This window comes from Cebus imitator, unplaced genomic scaffold (genome assembly GCF_001604975.1).
Source record: "Cebus imitator isolate Cc_AM_T3 unplaced genomic scaffold, Cebus_imitator-1.0 Scaffold214, whole genome shotgun sequence".
Taxonomy (NCBI): domain Eukaryota; kingdom Metazoa; phylum Chordata; class Mammalia; order Primates; family Cebidae; genus Cebus; species Cebus imitator.
This window is the reverse complement of record NW_016107529.1, coordinates 2042857-2067152: the sequence shown is the minus strand read 5'-3', so window position 1 is coordinate 2067152 and position 24296 is coordinate 2042857. Positions and strand designations below refer to the sequence as shown.

The window sequence follows — 24296 nt, the reverse complement described above, 5'->3', positions numbered from 1 at the left end:
TTTGCTATTTTTTTTATTAGCTGCGCATAGCTGGAATGTATTTGAGAGATTGTGTGTGAAGAATTTGAGGACAGATCATTGGTATAGCCATTTAAGACAATATTAAGAATGTGTTTTGGGTACTCAATTATCCTCCACCCACAGTATGTTAATGCTATCTGTGTACATGTTCTTGTGTGCTTGTATTTGCTGTATTTACTGCTTAATTGTAATGATTTTGATCCAGGGAAAAGATCCATCAACAAATTGGATTCTTCTGATCCCTTTAAACTGAATGATCCATTTCAGCCTTTCCCAGGCAATGATAGCCCCAAAGAAAAAGATCCTGAAATGTTTTGTGATCAGTTCACTACTTCTGCTACTACCACTACCAATAAAGAGGCTGATCCAAGCAATTTTGCCAATTTCACTGCTGTAAGTACTGTGAAAGAGCTGTTTGGGGAAAAAATCATTCCATTTACACTTTAAAGAGTTTTCAAAGATTATTTTGGAGTCTACCAAGTTTGCATCATTTTGACTAAATTTGCAAAGATAGTAAAAATGATATTTCATTCTTCCCCCAAGTAAAACCTCTGTTTGATCCTGCTTTGACGGTTCTACGGTTGTTTTGTTGCACAAATGATTTTAGTAGTCCTGGTTCTTGTCATATATACAAATTTTTTATAAATCTTTCTCTTAGTCTTGGTAATGTAAGTAAAATCCTAACAGTTATTATTTTGTGGATGATTATAGATGATGGTGACTTAATGAACAATTAGTCATTGCTGTCTGCCCATTAGATGAATAATGCTAGTAATAAGTTTGTATATTTGCAGCTATGTATGTGTGTTTGTGTATAAAGTTTTAATGATTTCTGGAGACCAGTCAGCAAATATTATATGAGAGGATAGGGCCAGGAATTCTTTGAATAGAAAGTAAAACTATTATATAGTGGCTTTTAAAAAATGTAAATGCCAGTTTTATGAAATAAATAAATAAATAAATGATTGTCAGGATCTAAACAATCTTTCATTATTTGGAGGGCTCTAATTCACTAACCTCTCGTATGTTTATTCTGCATTCTTTCAGAGATGTCTAAAATAGGAAGATCATTAGAAACAATGGAAGGGTGCCATGATAACAGCTTAAGTAGGGCCTATAAAATCACAGAAATGGGGCAACCAACCATGGGGTATCAGTCTAGAGGGATATAAAGCACTGTCATATATTCCATCATTAGTCAGTAAAAACAAATTATCTTTTAACAAAATACTTAGACTGGATAACAGAGTTTCAGTTTCCCAGTTTTTTCAGGCAAAATGACCTTCATTATCACTGCCTGGTCTATAAAACAGGAATTTTCTTCCATTTATCACCTTACATCCTTGAGATGATTTTTGAAATAGGAGATCTAATGGCCAGGTAACTCTGCCTGATAGTTACCTCCTCAATATAGCATTTGGTCATTCAACCAGTTGCTTTAATCCTACAGGTGTTTCTAGTTAGGAGGTTGTCAAGAATCTGCATGCAGGCTGGGTATCGTGGCTCACACCTGTAATCCCAGTATTTTAAGAGGCCAAAGTGGGTGGATTGCTTGAGCTCAGGAGTTCAAGACCAGCCTGGGCAACATGGTGAAACCCTATCTCTACAAAATATACAAAAATTAGGTGGGTGTGGTGGCATGCACCTGTAGTCCCAGCTACTTGGGGGACTGAGGTGGTGGAGGTTGCATTGAGCTGTGATCATGCTACTGCACTCCAGCCTGGGTGACAGAGCCAGGCCCTGTCTCAAAAAAAAAAAAAAAAAAAAAAAAAAAAATATCAAAAAAAAAAAAAAAAAAAGAAAACAATCTGCATGCAGCTAAGACAGCTGAGCTCCCTAGCTTTTGAATCTGTACTCTAAGTTCCGGCAGCTCCTCTCGAATATGAAGGAACAAAATAGGAATCAATATTTTGAATATTGTAAAAATGGAGTGTCAGAATTATATTGACTTAACTTTCATTAGATGGAATTTGATTTGTTTAAAGTAGAGAATCAAAAATTAGCCTTTTTAGGTTTTAATTCTCTTAGTGTAAAATAACTCTCTGGTAGTTTGTGTCATCTAATATCTTAAATATCGCTTTAGCAAGTCAAAATCTGGTTGGGGCCAGACACGATGGGTCACACCTGTAATCCCAGCAGTTTGGGAGGCCAAGGTGGGCAGATCACTTGAGCCCCAGAGGCAGAGGTTGCAGTGAGCTTAGATAGTGCCACTGCCCTCAAGGCTGGGCGACAGAACAAGACAGTGTCTAAAAAAAAAAAGAAAATCTGGTTGGAAGGAGTCTTGAACAACAGCTGAGGCATTCTGCTCCAAAAATCTCAATGTGATATAATAAACGGCAGCTTATAATAAAAGCATCTTCTTTTTTCATTGTGAAAGATATGTTGAGTGTTACATGTTTCAAAGTTTTGCTTAATTCCCTAGGGAAAAAACTACCATTTTCAAAAGCCTAACAGTTATTTTATTTCATCCTTTTATGAAGGATTCCCCTACATGACAAAACTTGAAACCAATTAGAATTTTTAATTTAGTATTTGCCAAGGTTGCTGTGTAGGGTAGATAGAATATTTCCCCAACATAATAATTATGAGTGTTAAGATTTTATTTAGACTGGTCTAAAAGTTCTGAAAGCCTGGAGAAATCTTCAAAATGCTTTTTTTTTTTTTTTTTTGGCTCCGTTGCCCTGGCTGGAGAGCAGTGGCATGATCACAGATCACTGCAGCCTCAACTTCTCAGGCTCAGGTGATCCTCCCAAGTAGCTGGGACTACAGACATGCATCACCACACCTGGCTAATTTTTTTTGTAAAGACAGCATTTTGCCATGTTGCCAAGATGAACTTCTTGAACTTCTGAGCTCAAGCAATTGGCCTGTTTTGGCCTCCCAAAGTACTGGGATTACAGATGTCAGCTACCATGCCTGGCTCAAAATGCTTTTTATAAAATATGATTAAGTTCTTAGGAGGCCGAGGTGGGTGGATCACCTGAGGTCAGGAGTTCAAGACCAGTCTGACCAACATGGAGAAACCTCGTCTCTACTAAAAATACAAATTTAGCCAGGCATGGTGGTACATGCCTGTAATTCCAGCTACTCAGGAGGCTAAGGCAGGAGAATCACTTGAATCCAGGAGGTGGAGGTTGCAGTGAACCAAGATTGCCCCGTTGCGCTCCAGTCTGAACAACAGGAGGGAAGCTCCATCTCCAAAGGAAAAAAATGTATATATATTAGGTTCATATCATGTCTTGCTTAGTATACCCAATACTTTGATATGATGTATAGCAAAATCAGCTTTCTTTCTTTCTTTCTTTCTTTTTTCTTCTTCTTAGCTTTTCTACACATTAAGGGCTAAGAAACTACCAGTGTGATTAGGTTAAAAATGATTTATTGTGTGAGGGTTTCAGCAAAGTTGAAGTGGTAAATGTTTTACATTACATTAGATCAAAAAAGCTAGCCGTCTCCTGTTTTTAAATCTTCTAATCTACTATAAGCATTTCTACTTTTTTTAGTGATAATATATATCTATATATAGATATATATAGTTGCTGTTGTTGAGATGGAATTTCACTCTCACCCAGGCTGGTGTGCAGTGGTGCGATCTTGGCTCACTGCAACCTCCGCCTCCTGGGTTCAAGTGATTCTTGTGTCTCAGCCTCCTAAGTAGCTGGGATTACAGGCACTGCCATCATGCCTGGCTAATTTAGTTGAGATGGGGTTTTGTCATATTGGCCAGGCTGGTCTCGAACTCCTGACCTCAGGTGATTGATCCACCTGCCTCAACCTCCCCAGTGCTGGGATTACAGGCATGAGCCACCATGTCCAGCCTACTGATATTTTAACATTTACTTTTGTAGACTTTCTATCTGTAGACTGAATTAATTTTTTAAATTAAACTACAGTTTTATAAATTTTTTACATTAATTTTTTTAATTAAACTTCAGTTTTATAATTTTTTTAATTAAACTACAGTTTAATAACTCATTAATATTAAACATGTTTTCAGGAAAAAAAAAGAATTAACAAGTAACCAGACTATTTCCAGAGCCCTTCAGGTGAAACAAGTTAATGTCCTTTTGTAAAAACTATTTTTCCTTCTTTTTATTTGATTCACTCATTTATTTATTCATTTGTTCATCAATCTTTTAAATGGCAGTATCCCTCTGAGGAAGATATGATCGAATGGGCCAAGAGGGAAAGTGAGAAAGAGGAAGAGCAGAGGCTTGCCCGACTGAATCAGCAAGAACAAGAAGACTTAGAACTGGCTATTGCACTCAGTAAATCTGAGATATCAGAAGCATGAAGAATTCCCTTGTTCTTTGTCAACAATATAGTACTCTTCTTCCTGAATACTGAAACTATTTGCAACATGTATCAAAACTACCTGTGAGCATGGGAATACAAAAGGTTTGATATTCCTGTAAATGTGACAAAATTTTAGGATTTTTTTTCTTTATTATAGATTCATCTTTTTTTTTTTCTTATAAAAGCCATAACCCAATCAAATTCACCTTCACTTAGGCCCCTGTTCTGGCATACATTTACTGTGAGCTTTTGCTGCCTGTGCTATTTTACTTGTAAAGCTAAAGCACCCAAGCTTCTGCCTTCTGGAATATAGAGAAATAGTTTGACCCTGCACCACCCTTGTTCTGTAGTTATTCTGATGATAGCTAGTGGGGTTCTAAAAGTTTGCAGTATTCTCCCTTGATTTGAATGGTTGAGTGAGGTTAAGGGCAAGAATATCCTATTTCTTTTATGATTGGTGCAAATTGTCTAAAGTGCATTTTAAAATTTCCTTATAGTAAAAATACTACTTAATTTGTTTTTTTAGAGACAAAGAAAAATATTTTGCACAGATTGGCTCCACTATGGAAAAGGGACGCTTTCAATTGAACCATTATAGTCTCAGATTCTATCTTTTCCTAACTAAAAACATTAAAGTCTCATCTGTGAAATAAATTTTAAAAAATATTTATCTGGATTTAAAGAATTTTAGATCAACAGATACCTCTTGGTGTGTTTGCTAATTAATAAAAATCAGTTTCTTACAAATAAAGTTTGTAAGAAAATGTTCATTTTAAGTGTTATATAGTGGAGAAAATGTATCACCTAAAATATACCTATCAACATAAAGCAAGTAAAAATCTTACCGTGGCGGCCATTCTGCCTTTGCCGTGGCCCTGTCCTGTTCAGTTCTTAATGGGTTTATTTTTGTACTTTTGCAAAAGAAACTTCAGCAGGCTAGAACTGGAAGGTACTTTAAGTTTTCACACATATTTGTTTTTCTTTAATGAAGGCTCATTTACTTGAAATGTAAAAACTTTCACTGAATACAAATAGAAAAAATGATGTGTATCATATCATATTGCTTTTTGTCCATCTTTGTGGTTTAGTTTATTTACTTCATGTTTTTCACCTATAAAATTGTCAAGCTAGCAAAAAAAAATCTTGTTTGTTTAATTGGGAGAGAAGATACCTGCTAGATTATCAAAACTCTTCACATGTTAAAAGACCATCTCCTGTAAAACTGACCTAGTGGACAAGCTGATTTGAAATAGACTGTGAAGTGAGCGGTAATTTGTCATTTTAATTTTGTTTAATGTGGTTACTGACTTAGATGATGTATTGAATACCAAGATAAAGAAAAATGCACCTAAAAACTAATTAGAATTCTCTGGGTCGCCAAGTCAAGGTGATATTGATCTGTGTTAATCTGAGTAACTTATTGCCTAGCCTATAAATAAATTCTGAAATATCCAATTCATTCCTTGTTGAAATGGTGCTTGTTTTCTTTTCTTTCCATTACACAATTGGACTCCTACAGTTTAAAACAAACTTTAAACCACTATCTTGCACTGTTAACTTTTTTCCACCTTTGTAAATAGAAACATATCTGCATAAAAGTCATACATATGAAGCAAGGGCTGAATCTTAATTACAGGGCTTTAATTTTGATGAACGAATCCAGTGTCCTAAGGATTTTCTGCAAAAATTGACTGGGAATTATTGGGAGTTGTGATAAGTGGCATTTTTGTTTGTTTTCTTCCTCTTACTCCTTAGGATAAAGGTAAGTTGACTTGAACAACCTTTTGCACTGGGAAAATAAGCAAATGTTTGAAATGCTTTAAAAAAATTTTTTAATTAAAACACTCGAAAATATTAAATATCTATAACTTATAAACACCAACTTTCAATGTAATACAAGTATTCTAATCTTATGTATGTTTAACTGGATTACATAGATTTTTTCTTTTGTTAAAATATGTATGCTCAATGGACCAATATAATATTAAAGTATGTAAATATTATATAAATATATATCTATATCTATGTGCTTGCTTGTGTAGGATGAATGTCTTAGAGTCATTTGTGATATTTTATGTTGTTGACTCTGGCTCCAGGGCCTGTGTTTAAAAGGGACAGATAAGTATTGCCAAGAGCTAAGTGGCACTACTTACAAAGTTTTAAACATCTACATACTGATTCATGTTTATTTGAGCTCTCTTTATAGAATTTTCTCTTAAAGTTTCAAACTTCTAAGTTATAGCCTGTAATTATAAGAACAATAAACTTTAAGTAACAATAAAGAATACTATCCATATATCCAATTTGCAGTGGAGTTTTGCATGGTTATCTGATTATGTCCATGCTGTGTCCAAGGAGGAGGAGGTATATACAATCAGCACAGATGAATATGTGTAAAGGGTTTGGGACAGCACCTGGTATGGAATAATAAATGTAAACGATTATTTTTGGTTATCATGTCCTGCTTTTATGAAAGAAAGGAAATGTTAATGCGTAAAGACAGTGCCTGAAACATATGTGGCTTTATATATACTTGTTGAATAAGAATTTGTAGGCCAGGTGTGGTGGCTCACACCTGTAATTTAGCACTTTGGGAGGTGAAGGTGGGTGGATCACCTGAGATCAGGAGTTCAAGAACAACCTGGCCAAAATAGTGAAACCCTGTCTCTACTAAAAATACAAAAAAAATTAGGCGAGTGTAGTGGCTCATGCCTGTAGTCCCAGCTACTCAGGAGGCTGAGGCAGGAGAATCACTTGAACCCGGGAGGTGGAGGTTGCAGTGAGCAGATATTGCGCCACTGCACTCCACCCTAAGTGACAGAGTGAGACTGTCTCAAAAAATAAAAAACAAAGAAAAAGAATTTGAAGCTGGGCACAGTGGCTCATACCTGTAATCCCAGCCCTTTCGGAAGCTGAAGTGGGAGGATCACTTGAGCCCAGGAGTTTGAGACCAGCCTGGGAAACATGGCAAGACCCTGTCTCTACAAAAAAATACAAAAATTAGCCAGGTGTGGTGGTGTGTACCTGTAGTCCCAGCTACTGAGGTAGAAGGATTTCTTGAGCCCAGGAGATTGAGGCTGCAAAAAGCCAGGATTGCACCGCTGCACTCCAGCCTAGGCAATAGAGCAAGACTCTGTCTCAAAAAACAAAAAATTGTGACATGGACTTTTGGAAGGCACTGTGTTCTAATAAATTCATACAGTACTGGGACTGAATCTCTTTTCTGCCATTTGTGAGGATGTAATGTAAAGATGACTTTGAGAAAGTTATTTAGCCTCCCTGAATCTCATTTTCCTCATCTAATGTATATCAAGTACTTACAGGATTGTTCTAAAGGATTTAGCTCTGATGGCTTTTAAATATTTATTTTTAAATAAGCAAATTCAATCACAGTATTACTAATACGAAAATAGCTGTTGGTTGTTGAATGTACATTATATGTGAAGCACTCTACTAGGCATTTTATGCGTGTTTTCTTGTTTACTCTTCACAATACCCCTAAGTAGTAGATATTGTTGTCCCCTATTTTAGAAATGGAGAAACTGAGGCTTAAAAATGTTAAAATAATGTGCTTCAGATTATCCAGCTGATGAGAAGATGAGCCAGGAACTGAACCCTGGTCTGTCTCATACTCTTTACAATTTACCATGCTTTATTTTGTGTGAAAAAATTTTAACTTATAAGCCATGGTAGGAACAGTACATGATAAATAATAATAATAATAAATAATATTTATTAAGCTCCAGGCATGATCCTAAGTGCTTTACTATTAGTTTCTTTAATCTTCACATAGTAACCATGAAAGGTATAGGTACTCTTATCTTCTCAATTTTATAGAAGAGGAACCCAAAGTAGGCCACAGTTATGCAGCTAATAAGTGGCAGAGCTGGAATTTGAACCCAGGAGGTGGGCTCCAGAGTTTTAACTACTACTCTGTATTCCTGTTAATGATGAGTAGTCAGAGGAGCAAGGTCACAAATGAAATAATCCATGCAATCTCTGTTCTTGATGATGAATGGAATAAACTTATATTATACAAGGCATCTTAGAAAACATTTTCCAATTTGTTCTTGTATTTAACTCTTATGATGGTTTAGAACAGTTTCGGACACATGAAAGCATTTATGATTATTAGTGTTATCATAAGTGATAAGTATATGGGGGAAGTAGCCAGCCTTGCCTCAGTTTTTTTTTTTTTTTTTTGTAGAGACAGAGTCTCACTCTGTTGGCCCAGGCTGGAATGCAGTGTCACAGTCATAGCTCACTGTAACTGTGAACTCCTGGGCTCAAGGGATCCTCCCACCTCAGCCTTCAAAGTAGCTAGGACTATAAGTGCATGCCACTGGTCCTAGTTATTTTTTTATTTTTATTTTTGGTAGAGCTAGAGGTCTCACTGTGTTGCCCAGGCTGGCTTGAACTCATGATTCTACCTCCTTAGCCACCCAAAGTGCTGGGATTATAGGCTTAGCCCAACCTTGTTTTAAATAGCATGGGGAGAAATGCCAGATATAGGTGAAGGGGAGGAAGGCAGCAAATCACACTGCCATGTGTGTACCTATGCAACAATCTTGCCTGTTCTTCTCATGTACCCCAAAACCTAAAATGCAATAAAAAATAAATAAAAATAAATATAAAACGAAAAGGCTAGAAAAAAACGAAAAGTAATTTATCAGTACTGATAAGGCTCTGAAAAGAGTACATAAAAAGGGAGGCAGAGAGTAAGTTTTGAAGAGTTTGAAGTAGCTCGGTGTGACCAGAGTGTAGGCTTGTGGGCAAAAGACTGAGGTGTTTGTAAGAAAGATTTCATTGGTAGTGATTTGGGGAATTGGCTTAGAAGAAAATCAGGTAAGGCAGGGAGAGCAGGTAGGTTGTTGCAGTCATGCTGGTGAGATGGTTAAGAACTTAAAATGTGGTTGTGGCTGGGGCCTAAAAGAAGGGGGCCAATTTGAAAAAAATTCAGGAGACTTAACGAGCCTTGAGGTCCGATTAGATGTAGGTGGTAAGGGAAAAGGAGTACTCAAAATTTAGCAAGCAATAGGATCACCTGGAGGGTGTGTCAAACTACATAGATTGCTGGACTCTAGCCCCAGAGTTTCTGATTCAGTAGGTATAGAGTTGGACCCCAGAATTTACATTTCTAATAGATGATGGTGATGTTTCCAGATGATGGTGATGTTGGCTCCGGGATCTCACTTTGAGAACCACTAGAGTAGGTAATAACTTCTAAGTCTCTTTTGTTTGCAAGTTTTATTAAATCCATTCATTTATTCTGCAGTGCTGTTCCACTTCGTCATGCTATACTTGACCTGTGGATTCTGCTTGGTAACCTCTAATCTCTCTTATGGATATACAGTTTTTAAAAATAACAATTGTAGGCTGGGTATGGTGGCTCAAGCCTGTAATCCCAGCACTTTGGGACGCCGAAGTAGGCAGATCACTTGATGTCAGGAGTCTTGAGCCCAGCCTGGTCAACATGGTGAAACCCCATCTCTACTAAAAATACAAAAATTAGCTGGGCATGGTGGTGCATGCCTGTAGTCTCAGCTATACTCAGGAGGCTGAGGCAGGAGAATCACTTGAATCTTGGAGTTGGAGGCTGCAGTGAGCCAATACCACACCACTGCACTCCAGCCTGGATGACAGAGTGAGACTGTCTCCCCCCAATAAATAAATAAAAATAATAATTGCAAGCTAACACTTATATAGCACTTACTTAGTGCCCAGTACTATTTAAAGTACTTTATATATACTGATTAACCTCCATAATATGCTTTTAAGTTAGGTACTGTTATTCCCAGTTTACAGATGAGAAGGCTGAGAAGTACAAAGGGGTTAAATAATTTGTCCAAGGTCACAGAGCTAAAACGTGCCAGAGCTAGAATTCCAACTCAGGCAGTTGGCCGGGAGTGGTGGCTCACACCTATAATCCTCGCACTTTGGAAGGCCATGGTGGGTGAATCACCTGAGGTCAGGAGTTCCAGATCAGCCTGGCCAACACATAGAAACTCCGTCTCGACTAAAAATACAAAAAAAAATGATTATAATAATTAGCTGGGCATGCTGGTGGGCAACTATAATCCCAGCTACTTGGGAGGCTGAGGCAGGAGAATCGCTTGAACCAGTGGTGGGGGTGGGGGGGGGGCAGAGGTTGCAGGGAGCCAAGATAGTGCCACTTCACTCCAGCCTAGGTGAAAAAGCAAAACTCAATCTCATAAAACAAACCCAGGCAGTCTGACTCAAAAATTCATGTTCAATCACTGTTCTGCTGGAAAAAGAAAAATAAGATACTTTTTTCCTTCGATGCATGGATCTACAATGTACCTTTTACTTCCAGAAAGCTCTCTATTGTCTTACTTTTGAAAATGCACAGTGAGAAAGTCATTATTCCATTGACCTTTGCTAAGATCTGTTGTGTGTTGCGCCAGGGACAGAAGACTCATATGAGGGCCTTGCCATTAGTGGTATAGTAGGGAAGATAGGTATCTACTTACATAATTTCACAGCATTGCATACTGAGGATTATCTTAGGAGTGCTGGGATGCCCATAGTTCTAGCTGAGAGGATTGTGAAAGTCTTCCCAGAGGAGGTGTCCCCAGAACATCGTATTCTTACTAGCATTACTAGAAACATCCATGGTGACTGTTGGAATTTTTGTTGTTGTTGTTCTTAAAGCACAGCTCTCACAAGGCCACATCATTTGATGTTAGGGCTCTGTTGACTAGAAAAGGCTAGCAGTCTCCTAGGAGGCATCATTTAAATAGCATTCATTACTTTAGTGAATTCAGCCTGATCCAAGATCTGACCTTCAAGTTTAGAAACCTGATTTTCATCAGTAAAACAGGGACTGATATAAAGACCAGAATGTCACTTTCCAGTAAAAATAAAGTTGCCACGGGGCTTGGAGTGCCCACAATTGGTTGAACATGACTCCTCCCTTGCTGGTGCTCGGATACCTCCTCCCTCTGAGATGCCTCTTGATCTCTGCAGCCAGGGATACCTGGGCCCCTCTCATGGACACATTTTTCAGATTAATATGTTTAATCAGGTTATAGTCTGGTTTGGCTGGTTGGGTAACTTTATAATGCCTCTTTGGGGTGACTTTGCATATCTTTGCTTTGATCCATTATATGTAAATTTTTCAATATGTTAATGGGCATCATTTGTAAAATCATGAAATAGAATTCGAGTATGTACTGGGTCACAAGATAAAATGTTTGAAAGCCATTTATTTTTTAAAATCTCTCCAAATAAATGTAAGTCCTAATGTTGCATATCCAGGTGAATGATATAAAGATTATCTTATGGGGGGGGTGGGGATCCACAGAAAGATTCCACCCATTTTTCCTTCCTCACTGCACTAAGTGTGTAGAATGTGTGCAGCCTCCCGAGACCTAAGGCCTTAGTTACAGCTTCTCCTTTCTGTTTCCTCTGGAATCGTCAGAACTTGTGGGAATAGAAATGGGAAAAAGCTGACACTTATTGGGGACCTTCTCTGAGCCTGGCACTAGGGTTCTTAATATACGTATAGTTTATTCTTCATGACACTTAAATAGAAAATATGATGTATAGAGAGATGGAAGCGATTTGGCCAAGAAACCCCAACCTAGGAAAGGTTCACAGCTGGACAATCCAGGTTCCAGCCCAGGTGCCTCAGCTGTGAAACTTACTCTTCTGCCACACTGGACTGCCTTTTGATCTCTGCTGCTACTTATGCTCAAAGGACTGCCCTTAAGAGCAGGTGGGCAAGACTCAGCAACCTAAGTCCTAAGCAAGAAGTCTCCATCGAGCACAGAGCAGACCCGGCATCCCTCTGAGGCTCTATATACAGGAGAAAGTGAACAAAACTGCTTGCTCAGCCTGTGGGCCTTTTAATGATGGGTGGACTTGTCAGGACTGAGACAACCCTGATTTGTTCTCCTCCAGATTGTGAGACTCTACATGAGTTAAAGATCCTTCTAGGCACTGTGACACGTAGAAACCTGGATGGGGTAGAGGCTATACTTAGTTGAGTCAAAACTCTGGTCCTAGAATGGGTAGAAGCAGGTTAGGAGCCCTTCACCCTTGCTCCCTTGTAGCATGCTGCCTTAACCACATACAAACAAAAGAAAACTCCAATGTATCTCAGCTTCCTGAGTAGGTCCCTGGCCTTGCAGAAGGAATCCAGACCTTGGAGTTTTAACATATGGGTCTAAATTCAGGTCTTAAATTTCCTAACTGTGTTTTTGGGTAAATCTGGGTTAACACCTCTGTGGTCCTCAGGGATAACAGTTCCCTAACAGGGTTGTTGCAAGGATTAAAGATGATAGATACAGGTTGGATGTGGTGGTGCATGCCTGTAATCCCAGAATTTTGGGAGGCCCAGGCAGGAGGATTGCCTGAGTCCAGGAGTTCCAGACCAGCATGGACAACATAGCAACAGTCTGTCTTTACAAAAAAAATTTTAAAAATTAGCCAGGCATAGTGGCATGCACCTGAAGTAGCTACTCAGGAGACTGATGTGGGAGGATCACTTGAAGCCAAGAGATACAGGCTGCAGTGAGCTGTGATCATACCACTGCACTCCAGACTAGGCAACAGGGCAAGAAATTGACTCAAAAAAAAAAAAAAAAAAAAGATAGATACAAAGTCATGGTTTCTGTTACATGGTAGATATTCACTAAGAGCAACCATGCCCATGTTTAAAAAGACAGAAGAGGTCTTTTTAAGGGGATAAACTTGAGTTATCTTGAAAGTTCATTTAAATAGAACACTTCATTGCCCTCTGATTCTGGATAAAACTATAGGAGGTAGAGGTAACACACACTATTAAAAATGGTGTCGAGCATCGTTCTGTTTTACTTGCATTAACTTATTTAATCCTTAAAACAACCCTTGTAATAGGTGCTGTTATCCTCGTTTTACTGTTAAAAAAACAGACACAAAGAGGTTGAATAACTTGCCTGGTTGTGCAGTTACCAAGTGGTGGGGCCAAGATTCTAACCTAAGCAGTGTGGCTCCAGTGGAAGAGAGGATGGGAAGAATAAAACCTATTCTACCTTGGGTTTGTTACGTAATTCAAAATAAGCTTGAGAAAGTGGCTCATAAATGCCTTGTGCATCTAATAGCTTGTGTGGCAGGCCGACTGGGCCTGGGGTTAAGATATAGATTCGGGTCCAGCTGCTTGTGTTGAGTGCTAGCTCTGCCACTTAACTAGTTTGTGTGATCTTGAGCAAATTAAAATTCCTCTCTGCTTCACTTTTTCAACTATAAAATTGGGATTGTAAAAGAACAGACATGTTGGGATTCTTTTGAGGATTAAATGAGTTGGCACATGTGCCAAGAGTTTAAAATAGTGCCCAAGTAACAATTTTACACAGATGAGGAAGAATAAGAAACGAGCCTTGAAGTTTAAGGACCCCAGGATTGAATCCCAGCTCCTGACTTGATCTTAAGAACATTTCCAAACTTCTGATCCAAATATTCTTAAAACAGTTGTCTAGATTAGAGGTAGATATGTAAAGGCTCTCTGCATAGTGCCTACCACTGGGTAGAAGTTTTATAGATATTAGTTCCTTCTCTATTTACTCACCATTGCGTACCTGCTATGTATAGCAATAGTGCTGGGCTCTGTGGAAGACAACATATGAGATATTGTCTGTACCTTCAGATAGAAATCTGAAAAATGAGACAAACACCATTGTAAATAACTGATACAAGAATTTAAAAATATATAATGCTAAATGCTGTGAGAGAGACAGATAAAAATGTAACTCTGAAAAGGGAGAGACTGCTCCAATGGGGAGATCCTGGACAGCTTCCTGGAGGAAGTGGTGTTGGCTGTGGGCTCAGAGGCTCTGTGAGACTGGGCTCTGGACCCATAGGAAGCCAGGCTTCTGAGGTCCTGTGGCTCTTCTTGGCTGTGAACCCAGGAGAAAGTTGGCTATCTGAAGTGCCCAGTGCTGCCGAGCTGGAAGAGGCTCTATGGACTAAGGGGTTTAGGTCCCTGAGCAAACTGTAACTGGAATTTCCAGATCTAGAAGCTCTAGCTTTGTGATCAGATAAGCAGTATTCTTGGGCCCTGGTTGATCTGCAAAGACCATGATATGAGTGCCCAGAGAAAGAGGAAAAGGTCACATGTTCTCTGCTGCCTACCAGGGAAGAGTGAGAGAAATAGCCCAGATGGTCCTTGGAGCCTCTGCCCTCTGGGCAGCTTTGCACAGGACCTCCCACGCCATGCTGAGTCCATCCATGATCCATAGGCAGGGTGAGAGGAAAGTACCAGATTGAGCAGAGAAGCCTGGGTGTAAGACCTGGTCCACAACTTGATTTCAGGAAAGGTCATTCACCCCTCTGAACCTGTTTCATCAACTGTAAAATTGGGATGAGTGAGTATGTACTAAGGTGTAGATAAATAAGAATTGGTGTAAACTGCCTGGCTCCAGGCTTGACACGAGAGAACACCAGACATGTGAGAACCAGTCACCACTTACTGGACGCAAAATTTGTATTGCACAAGTACCTAGGCCACAGACCCTGCCCAGAAGGAAACAAAAATGGTCCTTAGCCACCCTGCCCCTGCCCTGTGTTCAACCCCCCAACTTCTCTGATGAGCTAAGTATCCAGGGGTCCCTGAATCTGTTCCTCACACTGGAGCTGGAGCAGGTCTTCCTCATATGCCTCCTCAGGGTTCTCTCCTACGCCTTTTCCTTAGTTGGGCTTCCAATAAAAGCCCCTGGACTGCAGGCCAGGGAATCCTCTTGCTCCAGAGCGGATTCTGCTTGACGGTGGTAATTTAAAATAAAAACCAAAACTGTACATGACCTAAGAGAAAATATGGGGCTTCAAAGAAAGTTTACACTGGAGATGGGGCTGTGGTTCATCCTCCTCTGTCCCCCGACCTGCCATGGGGGACTGAACTCAGAAGTCAGTGAAGTGGGTCACGTGCCAGGGCCTGGCCTGGCCTGCAGCCTCCACCCTTAGGCCCAGAGAGCTGCTGTCCACTTCCCTAACAGCCCCCTGCTGCTGGTGCTCTGCGCCCCACATTTGACTCAGTCCCGAGCCTCTGACCCCATTCAGGCGCGGCCCTAGCAAAGCTGGCTCTGTTTGTAGGGAGGAGGGAACGGGGTTGGTGGTGCCGCTGTGTCCCGCAGAGACCCGTAAGGACATCTTGCGGCCCGTCGGTTTGGAGGCCGGGCTCTGGACGGAGTGGGAGACCTGCCACTGGCCCCCTCGTGACCTTGTACAAAGCCTGGACCTCCGTTTCTCCCGGTGCCCCGTGATGGGTCTCGGAGTGTTCGAGGTCCTTTCTGGTTCTGGGTGCGACTGGGCTTGCCCTGGGACCACAGGCCCGCTCCAGGGACAACGACGCTCTTTGGGTCAGGGAGGCGCCGGGCCAGGGCGGGGAGGAGCCGCGGGTCCCGCCCTGCTCGCCCGGTCCAGGTGCTGCCACCGGAGCCGCCACCGCCGCCGCGAGGGGCCGCCCGCGCCCCCGACCGAGCCCGGCCAGCACTCATGGCCTTTCGGACCACCTGGAAGGAGGCGGCCTCCCGGAAAAGCGACCGCAGGTACCGGGCAGGGGGCGGGGACTCGGCGGCAGGCGCGGATGGGACCCAGGGGTCGACGGAGGACCCAGCCGACGCCGGGGGGAACAGCTGAAGGGCACAGCGGGGGGAAAGGGTGTGTGGCCGCTGGGCCTGGGGGTCGGCCGGAGGCCGGGAGGGGCAGGGCCGCACGGGCCCTGCTCTCTGCCCTCGCCGCCAGCAGGGCGGGGACTGGGGAGTGTGGACGCGGTCCCACCTGAGCGCCGCTCGGTGTTGTAAGCCGCGGGCCACCTGCAAAGGCAGCTCGATGAGCGGGACTTCAGGCGGGGCTGGCGGTCAGGTTTGGGCAGCAGCTTCCGAGCTTAGCCCTCCATCCTCTCACCTGGTTCTCCCCAGCTCTGCCTGAGCCAAGTGTAGGCATCCTGTATGCCTGGACAGATGAAGCCAGGGCTGTGCCTCTGAGGGGTTGTCCACATCCGAGGAGCAGGTGAGGGAAGTCATGGGTTCGAATCCCAGTCCAGGGTGAATTATGTGGACCCCAGCTCCTCCAAAGCCAGCCCTCGGGGGTGTGTCAGTTACCTCCCTTGCTGTCCCTACCTCCAGGATGAGTTAGTGACCCCCCCCCCAGTTGTGTTCCTGTGAGGGGATGACAGCCCTGACCTTCTCCTGAGGTTCGTAGGCCCTCCCCACAAATCCTTCATATTTCCATATTTAAAGTTCACCCTGCTGTGCCAGAGGGTGGGCAATCCAACACCTCCATCTGACTGTCCTATGAACACCTCAGACTTGGCAAGCCCCAAACCTGTTCCTCCCCCTGTGTCCCGTGTTGATGAATGGTATAGTCATCCAGCCAGTTGCCTAAGCCCGAAACCTGGGAGTCATCCCTGACACCTCCCTCCCTTACTCCCACCTGCTCCACAAGTCCCGTTGATTTTATCTCCCAGTATCTCTCAAAGCTGTTTATTCTCCTTGGACTATTGCAATAGGCCCCCTTCCCCAGCTTCTCCAAGCTCTCCCTTTCCACACATCCTTTCTTTCTTTTTTTTTTTTTAATATATATTTTATTGCGTTTTAGGTTTTGGGGTACATGTGAAGAACACACCATTGCATAGGTACACACATGGCAGTGTGGTTTGCTGCCTTCCTCCCCATCACCTATATCTGGCATTTCTCCCCATGCTATCCCTCCCCAACTCCCCACCCCTCACTGTCCCCCCCCTAGTTCCCCTCCACAGACCCTAGTGTGTGATGCTCCCCTCCCTGTGTCATTGTGTTCTCATTGTTCAACACCCACCTATGAGTGAGAACATGCAGTGTTTGATTTTCTGTTCTTGGGTCAGTTTGCTGAGAATGATGGTTTCCAGGTTCATCCATGTCCCTACAAAGGACACGAACTCATCATTTTTGATGGCTGCATAATATTCCATGGTGTGTATGTGCCACATTTTCCCTGTCCAGTCTATCGTCAATGGGCATTCGGGTTGATTCCAAGTCTTTGCTATTGTAAAGTGCTGCGGTGAACATTCGTGTGCATGTGTCCTTTCTAAAGCACAAACCAGACCAAGTCATTTTCTACTTTAAAACTCTTCTGTGGGCAAGGCGTGGTGGCTCACGCCTGTAATCCCAGCACTTTGGAAGGCCAAGGCGGGAGGATCACTTGAGTCCAGGAGTTTGAGAGCAGGCTGGGCAACATAGCAAGACCCTGTCTCTATATATAAAGGAAAAAAAATGAAAAGAAAACCCTTCCATAACTCTCCACCACCTTTAGTGGCTCTCATTCAGCCTTTCAGCACACATTGTTGAGCACTTGTGTGCTGGGCCAGCACTGTATGAGAAACTGCAGGTATGGCATTACTTCTTCCAACATACAGGTCTTGCTCTTGGAAACCATGTTTTTTTTTTTTTTTTTTTTTTTTTTTTTTTTTTTTTTGAGACAGAGTCTCACACTGTCACCCGGGCTGGAGTGCAATGGCACAATCTTGACTCACTGCAACCTCCGCCTCCCGGGTTCATTTGATTCTCCTCCCAAGAAGCTGAAATTACAAGCACACACCACCACACTGCTATTTTTTTGTATTTTTAGTAGAGATGGGTTTTCACTATGTTGGCCAGACTGGTCTCGAACTCCTGACCTCATGATCCGCCCACCTTGGCCTCCCAAAGTGCTGGGATTACAGGCATGAGCCACTGTGCCTGGCCAAGACCATGTTCTAGTGGGAGAGACAGACATAAACAAGTAAACACTTGGGCGAGGCGTACAATAAGGCAACGTTGTGCACAATAAAACTGACGGTGCTGAAGCACTGCAGGCAGGACTGCTCACATCAAAGCCCGGGCTGTGTCTGAGAAGAAAGGAGTGTGGTTGGTGGAAGATCAATACCTGGTGAGACCCAGAAGCAGCCTGGCCAGAACAAACAGGACCGGGAATTTAGGTTTCACTGTGGTGGGAAGCCACTGGAGGGCTTTAGGAGGGCATTTACATATTTAAAGATGACCATGCTGTCCTATGGAGGAAGGATTTTTGTGGACAGATCATTTCAATGCTGGATCGCTGTCACCTCCTCCTTTTCTGTTTCCCTACTACTTATGGAAAGGGAACAGGGCTCATCAACCCGCATGTTCCCAGAGCACAGAACAGAATGGGGCTCAGAGTGCATTTTGGTTTTGATGAGGACATGAGGGGACGATTTCTGAGGAAGACAAGATCCCTTGGCCAGATGGCGTTCTTGCCTGCCAGGACCTGCCCTGCCTTGGAGAATCCAGTTGTGCATCATCCTGGGGGCACCAGGGAGCCTTCGGGGTCTCCAGTGTGTGTGTATGTTACTCATGTCTCAGTGTGCAGGGAGAGCAGAGGGGAGGCTGGCGTGATGGTCCAGGAGACAGATGCTGGGGTATGGGTTAGGAGAATGGAGGGAATGGGAGATAGATGTTAAGAAGGAGGAATTGAGAAGCAGACAGGCTGAGAAGTGGGGGGGCCTCTGATCAAGCAGAGGCCTCCACACCCCCCCATGGGCCTGCGTGAGGAAGTGTGTATGCGAGTCTGCACACACGCACCTTTGTACTTCAGCTGGAAATTGCTGGGCACAAATACACAGAGAATTCCTTACTCCCAGCTGCCCACATGAGGTCTCACACCCGAGGCTCAAACCTGGGTCTCTATTCTTCCAGCTCAGGACCTGTGACCTCTCCACCCTCACCCACCACACCACCCTGGGTCCCACAGCATAGCCAAGGTCAAAGAGCTTGACAGGGGGGATGGGGAGGTGGAGGAGTGCTCAACCCCTGCCTTGCCACTTACTTACTGGCTCTTTGACATTGATTTATTGTTTGATATGTGTGAACCTCAGTTTACTCAGCTGTAAAATAATAGCTACTCTCTGAGCTGTGGGAAGATGTAGTGAAGTTATTTGTAAAGGACCTAACAGTCACTGGGGCATAGTCAGTGTTCAGTTCCTTCTCAGTACTGTTATGAGGTAGTATTCCTTCCAGGGTATTTGCTTTGAGCAGAGGGGATTCTGAAAGGTTTGGGAGTCAATGATGGGATTCCAGGCACCAGGATTGGGTAGCTGGGAACTTCTGGGAAAAGGAAAGGGGACTGTTGCTGACACCCAGGCATCTTACAGTGGGGACCGCCCCCTACTCAGCCTACAAATCAGGCCCTTTTTAGATATACCATAGCCCCGACTCGAGGTAGGAGACAGCACCAAAAATAAAAGGGGATGTGCAGACAGGCAGATTGCTTTGGAGGGAGTAACTGAGTGGCAGGTCTGCTGGGGGAGGGAGGAGCCTCCTCAAGAATGGAGGCGCCCAGCCAAGGAGGCTGGAGAACTGCTAGGACTGCTATAGTCAGAATTCCTGCTCTTGGTTTAAGCCTGAGCTGGAGGAGCTCTCAGATGCTTCTAGGTTGGGAGTCTGTAATTCGGTGGCTGGAATCCTTGGGTGGTGGGAATGAATTTGGACTAGAGGCCAGTGCTGAGTTTTGATCTCTGTGATTCTCAGATCCTGCAAGTTGAATAATTTGTGATTCCCAGACTTGCGATTTAAAATTCCAAGTTTCTACAGTGTTGAAGCTTTTAATCCCAGGACTCTGCTCTGCCCCCGAGGGTTGCTGAGGGTGACTGTAAGGGGTAGGAGACGGCTCCAATGTAAGAGGCACATTGTGGTCTCTCAGATCCTCAATCCCTGGTGACAAGACCTTGAAAAACATTCAAGCAACCTTTGTCCCACTGTCAGTTATGGAGGGGTTCAAACTTGGAACATTTGGGCCATTTTTGGGGTCATTGAGAAATAGGTTTGGGTTGCAACTTCAGTTCTGCAGCATGCCACATTTCCTGTAATATCTTCACATCTATCATCTGAGGTGCTTGAGTTGCTCTGTCTTTCCTGAAAATGTCTTCTTCTCAACGCAGTTTCTCTCTGTGGCCAGCTCCATTCTCTCCTAACACTCACCTGCTTCTCCAGTCAGTGCAAGGCATGGTCGCCAGCACCTTCCAAGCTCAAGTCCTGGGATGCTAAATCAAAGCAGTGAGAAGCACTCTGGAGCCACATAGGCTGGTTTTGCTTGTTGCTGTTGTTATTGTTGGTGTGTGTGTGTGTGTGTCTTTGTGTGGTTTTTTAATTTTGTGTGAGATGGAATTTCACTCTTGTCACCCAGGCTGGAGTGCAGTGGTGCTCTCGGCTCACTGCAATCTCCACCTTCCCGTTTCAAGCAATTCTCCTGTCTCACCCTCCCAAGTAGCGGGGATTACCGTCATGTGCCACCACGCCCGCTAATTTTGTACTTTTAGTAGAGACGGGGTTTCACCATGTTGGCCAGACTCCCCTCAAACTCCTGACCTCCAGTGATCCATCCACCTCGGCCTCCCAAAGTGTTGGGATTACAGGTGTGAGCCACCACGCCCGGACTTAGGCTGGTTTTGAAGCCTCACTCTGAAACTTTCTAGCAGTATGACTTTGGACAGGCTGTTTAGCCTCTCGTGCCTCAGTTTCCTCATCTGTAAAGAGGGGGTAATGTTAGGACTCGCCTCCCAGGATTGCTGTGACGATCGCATGAGTTAGTTTATGTAAAGCACTGCCTGGCATGCTGCGATACCAGCATGAATGATGATTACAAGAGGAAGGGCTTCACCAGCTTTAGTCTGAAAAAGCTCAGGAAACTGCTCTGACTGGTGCTTCCTTCAACCAATCACTGTTCCCTGAGAGGTGGGGTCAAGTAAGAGAAGGCTCCTCACTCAGCCAATGGGCTGGAGAGAAAGGGAGTAGAAAGGGGGCGTGATGCGGGAGGAGGGCAGCGTTTAGCAGACTTGACCACTAAGCAGGTCTTAAAAAAAGCTGTAGTTTCACGACATACCCACGTTATGATATATTTGGAGCACCCTGCCCATTCCTCTGAGTCCCCCTGCTGTTTCTGATGCTCTGAGATCCGAAAACTCGTGGCCCCCCTGGGGGCCTGTGCCACCCACCACTCTCCTGTGTTGCCACCTTGCCAGACACAGCCATTCTCTCCCTGACTGCCACCACCACCCTGGCCTGCTGGGGGAATGGTCTCTGATCTAGCACTTGGCCAGATCATCTTTCTTAATTCATTCCCAGTCAGGCGGCTATAATGGAATATCATAAACTGGGTAGCTTGTAAACAACAGAAATTTATTTCTCACCATTCTGGAGAATGGGAAGTCCAAGATCAAGGCAGATTCAGTATCTGATGAGGGCCTGCTTTCTGGCTCAGAGATGGTCCGTTCTTGCTATGTCTTCACATGGAGGAAGGGGCGAGGAGTCTCTCTTGGATTTCTTTTATAAGGGCACCAATCTTGTTCATAAGGGCTCTGCCCCCATGGCCTAATCACCTCCCAAAGGGCCCACCTCCTAATACCGTCACCTTAGGCATAAGGATTTCAACATATGAATGTTGGGGGGATGCAAATGGTCACTCTATGGCAATCACCCCATGCCATGGGTGGGACAGACTCTTCCCTTAATTCCCCAGCAGCTCGACTGGGGCCAAGCTATAACTTACCTATTTATTTATTTATTTATTTATTTATTTTGGTAGAGATGGGGTTTCACCATGTTGCCCAGTCTGGTCTTGAACTCCTGGCCTCAAGTGATCCTCCTACCTCAGCCTCCCAAAGTGCTGGGAGCCACCATGCCTGGCCAGGCTATAACTTTCAAGAACACCTTAGGAAGTAGGGAGCGAGGAACAGATGATTTTATGATGTTATGGCCCTCTCCCCTCAGCCATCCTGGAAGGAGCCTTCTTGTAGAACATCCCCTTCTGGGAGGCCCCAGTGTGTCTTCCAACATCTTCCTTCCCAGGAGAAAAGAGGAATTTTTCTCTTAGCTCAAGATTCCCAAGCCGTCCTTTCTTATGCTAAGATTGGCTATAAAATAATAGATCAGTCTGTCCCAGATGAATAGCAATGCAGAAATCTACTACTTTCAAGTAAAATCCTTCCTCTGCCCTATAAATGGCTGGTCCTTTGACCCATGACCCCCCTAAAGGACAATTATATTAGGACTAGGTGGGACATCAGAGACCCCATCCACATGGAACTGAGCTAAGACACTCCATTCCTTTTGGCCCCTTTTCTTCCCATGGGAGTGAAATTTGTTTTGCCTCCTGCAGCCTCAGGTGTTACTCCTTAGCCTCCCTCTCACAGCGTCTGCTCTAACCAGCACCCACGCCCTGCAAGAAGAATCACTGCAGCTGCTTAATCCATTTCCAGCTAAGAAACAACATCCTTCCTCAGATACATACAGTAGCTAAATCTCACATTGAAAGAAACTGCTGTCTTACTAAGTAAATGATTAAATGGGGAATTGCTTTATATTTGGATGATTGAAAGGTGTCCCCAAGGGCTGTCCCTGAGCACAGGACAGGCCACTCAAAGGAGGGTAAATCAGGCTGGGTGTGGCTCACACCTGTAATCCCAACACTTTGGGAGACCAAGGTGGGTGGATCACTTGAGGTCAAGAGTTCAAGACTAGCCTGGACAACATGGCGAAGCCTCATCTCTACTAAAAATACAAAAATTAGCCAGGCATGGTGGTGTGCACCTGTAATCCCAGCTACTTGGGAGGCGAGGCAGGAGGATCACTTGAAACCGGGAGATGGAAATTGCAGTGAGCCAAGATCGTACCACTACACTCCAGCCAGAACATAAGACTGAGATTCCAGCTTAAAAAAAAAAAAAAAAAAAAAAAAAAAAAAAAAAAAAAAAAAAAAAAAAAAAAAACACCCCCAAAAAAAAAAAAAAAAAAAAAAAAAGGATAAATCTCCACTCGGCAGCACTGAGCTCAAGTGGTCACGCTTCTCCCCTTCTCTTCTCCTTTGCTTGTCACTGCTCCCTCCAGGCCCCAGATCCTCTCCCCTGGACACCTTCTGAACTTGCCCGCTGCCTCCAGAATGTTCTCATCCCCTGCCTCTGTGATCTCTAATGCAAGAGACCTGCCTTTGACTGTGCCCAACAGCCAGCATGTAACATGCAGCATCACCTGTAATCCATATAGCTCTGACCAGGGAAGCTTTGTTTTCTCCAGTTTAATAGATGAGTAAACTAAGGCCCAAGGAGGTGAAGCGTGTTGCCCTGGATTATAGTGAAGAAGCCAAAATTCAGATTCAAATCTCCTGTTCCCAGCACTATATTGTACTACCTCCCCCAGAAATGGCTTCGGTACCTCTTCATGCTTCCTAAAGTGCATAGATGTCAGGGTTTTCTTTTTAATATTAGATGGGTAATTTTATGTTCTGCATTTTTCATATTTTTCCATATTCTAGCAAATTCATTTATGCAGCAAACATTTTTATTGAGCAAGGCACTGTCTGGGCACTGGAAATATATTAGAGAACAAAACAGTAATGCAAAAACAAACAAAAAATCCTGAAGCTGGGCACAGCCACATGTCCCTAAAGTCTTAGCTACTCAGAAGGCTGAGGCGGGAGGATCACTTAAGCCCAAGAGTTCAAGACAGCCTGGGCAATATAGTAAGAAGCCAAACAAAACAAAAACAAAAACCTTACTTGTGGAACTTAAAGTTTACTAGGAAGAGGGAGAATAAATGAATAAGCAAAATAAAAAGATGTCACATGACAATAAGCACTGTGGAAAAATAATGCAGGGCAGAAGTGGGAGTATGGGCGCAGGGATTCCATTTTAAATAGAATGGGGCCAGGCACGGTGGCTCATGCCTGTAATCCCAGCACTTTGGGAGGCCGAGGCGGGCAGATCACCTGAGGTCAGGAGTTCAAGACTAGCCTGGCCAACACAGTGAAACCCTGTCTGTACTAAAAATATAAAAGTTAGCTAGGCGTGGTAGCGGACACCTGTAGTCTCAGCTACTTGGGAGGCTGAGGCAGGAGAATCTTCTTGAACCCGGAGGCAGAGGTTGCAGTAAGCCAAGATTACACCACCACACTCCGGAGCCTGGGTGACAAAGCGAGACTCTGTCGATTACACCACC

At 43.5% G+C, this 24296-nt stretch overlaps 2 protein-coding genes across 5 annotated transcripts in view; both read left to right on the top strand.

The window, feature by feature from the left end:
• The window catches only part of EPS15 (epidermal growth factor receptor pathway substrate 15), a 176475-nt gene extending 170686 nt beyond the window's left edge, over nt 1-5789 (top strand). For 3 of the 4 annotated variants that reach the window (XM_017548733.2, XM_017548731.2, XM_017548730.2), the window contains exons 24-25: nt 227-414; nt 4169-5789. In XM_017548733.2, the coding sequence (XP_017404222.1) occupies nt 227-414; nt 4169-4315 (335 nt within the window). In that variant the 3' untranslated portion in view covers nt 4316-5789. The remainder of the gene's footprint in view (nt 1-226; nt 415-4168) is intronic. The other variant, XM_017548736.2, reaches the window with a different exon arrangement.
• A 9956-nt stretch (nt 5790-15745) lies between these two features.
• The window catches only part of TTC39A (tetratricopeptide repeat domain 39A), a 59272-nt gene continuing 50721 nt past the window's right edge, over nt 15746-24296 (top strand). Inside the window, exon 1 of the mRNA XM_017548724.1 lies at nt 15746-15860. Coding sequence (XP_017404213.1) covers nt 15808-15860 — 53 coding nt within the window. The 5' untranslated portion in view covers nt 15746-15807. The remainder of the gene's footprint in view (nt 15861-24296) is intronic.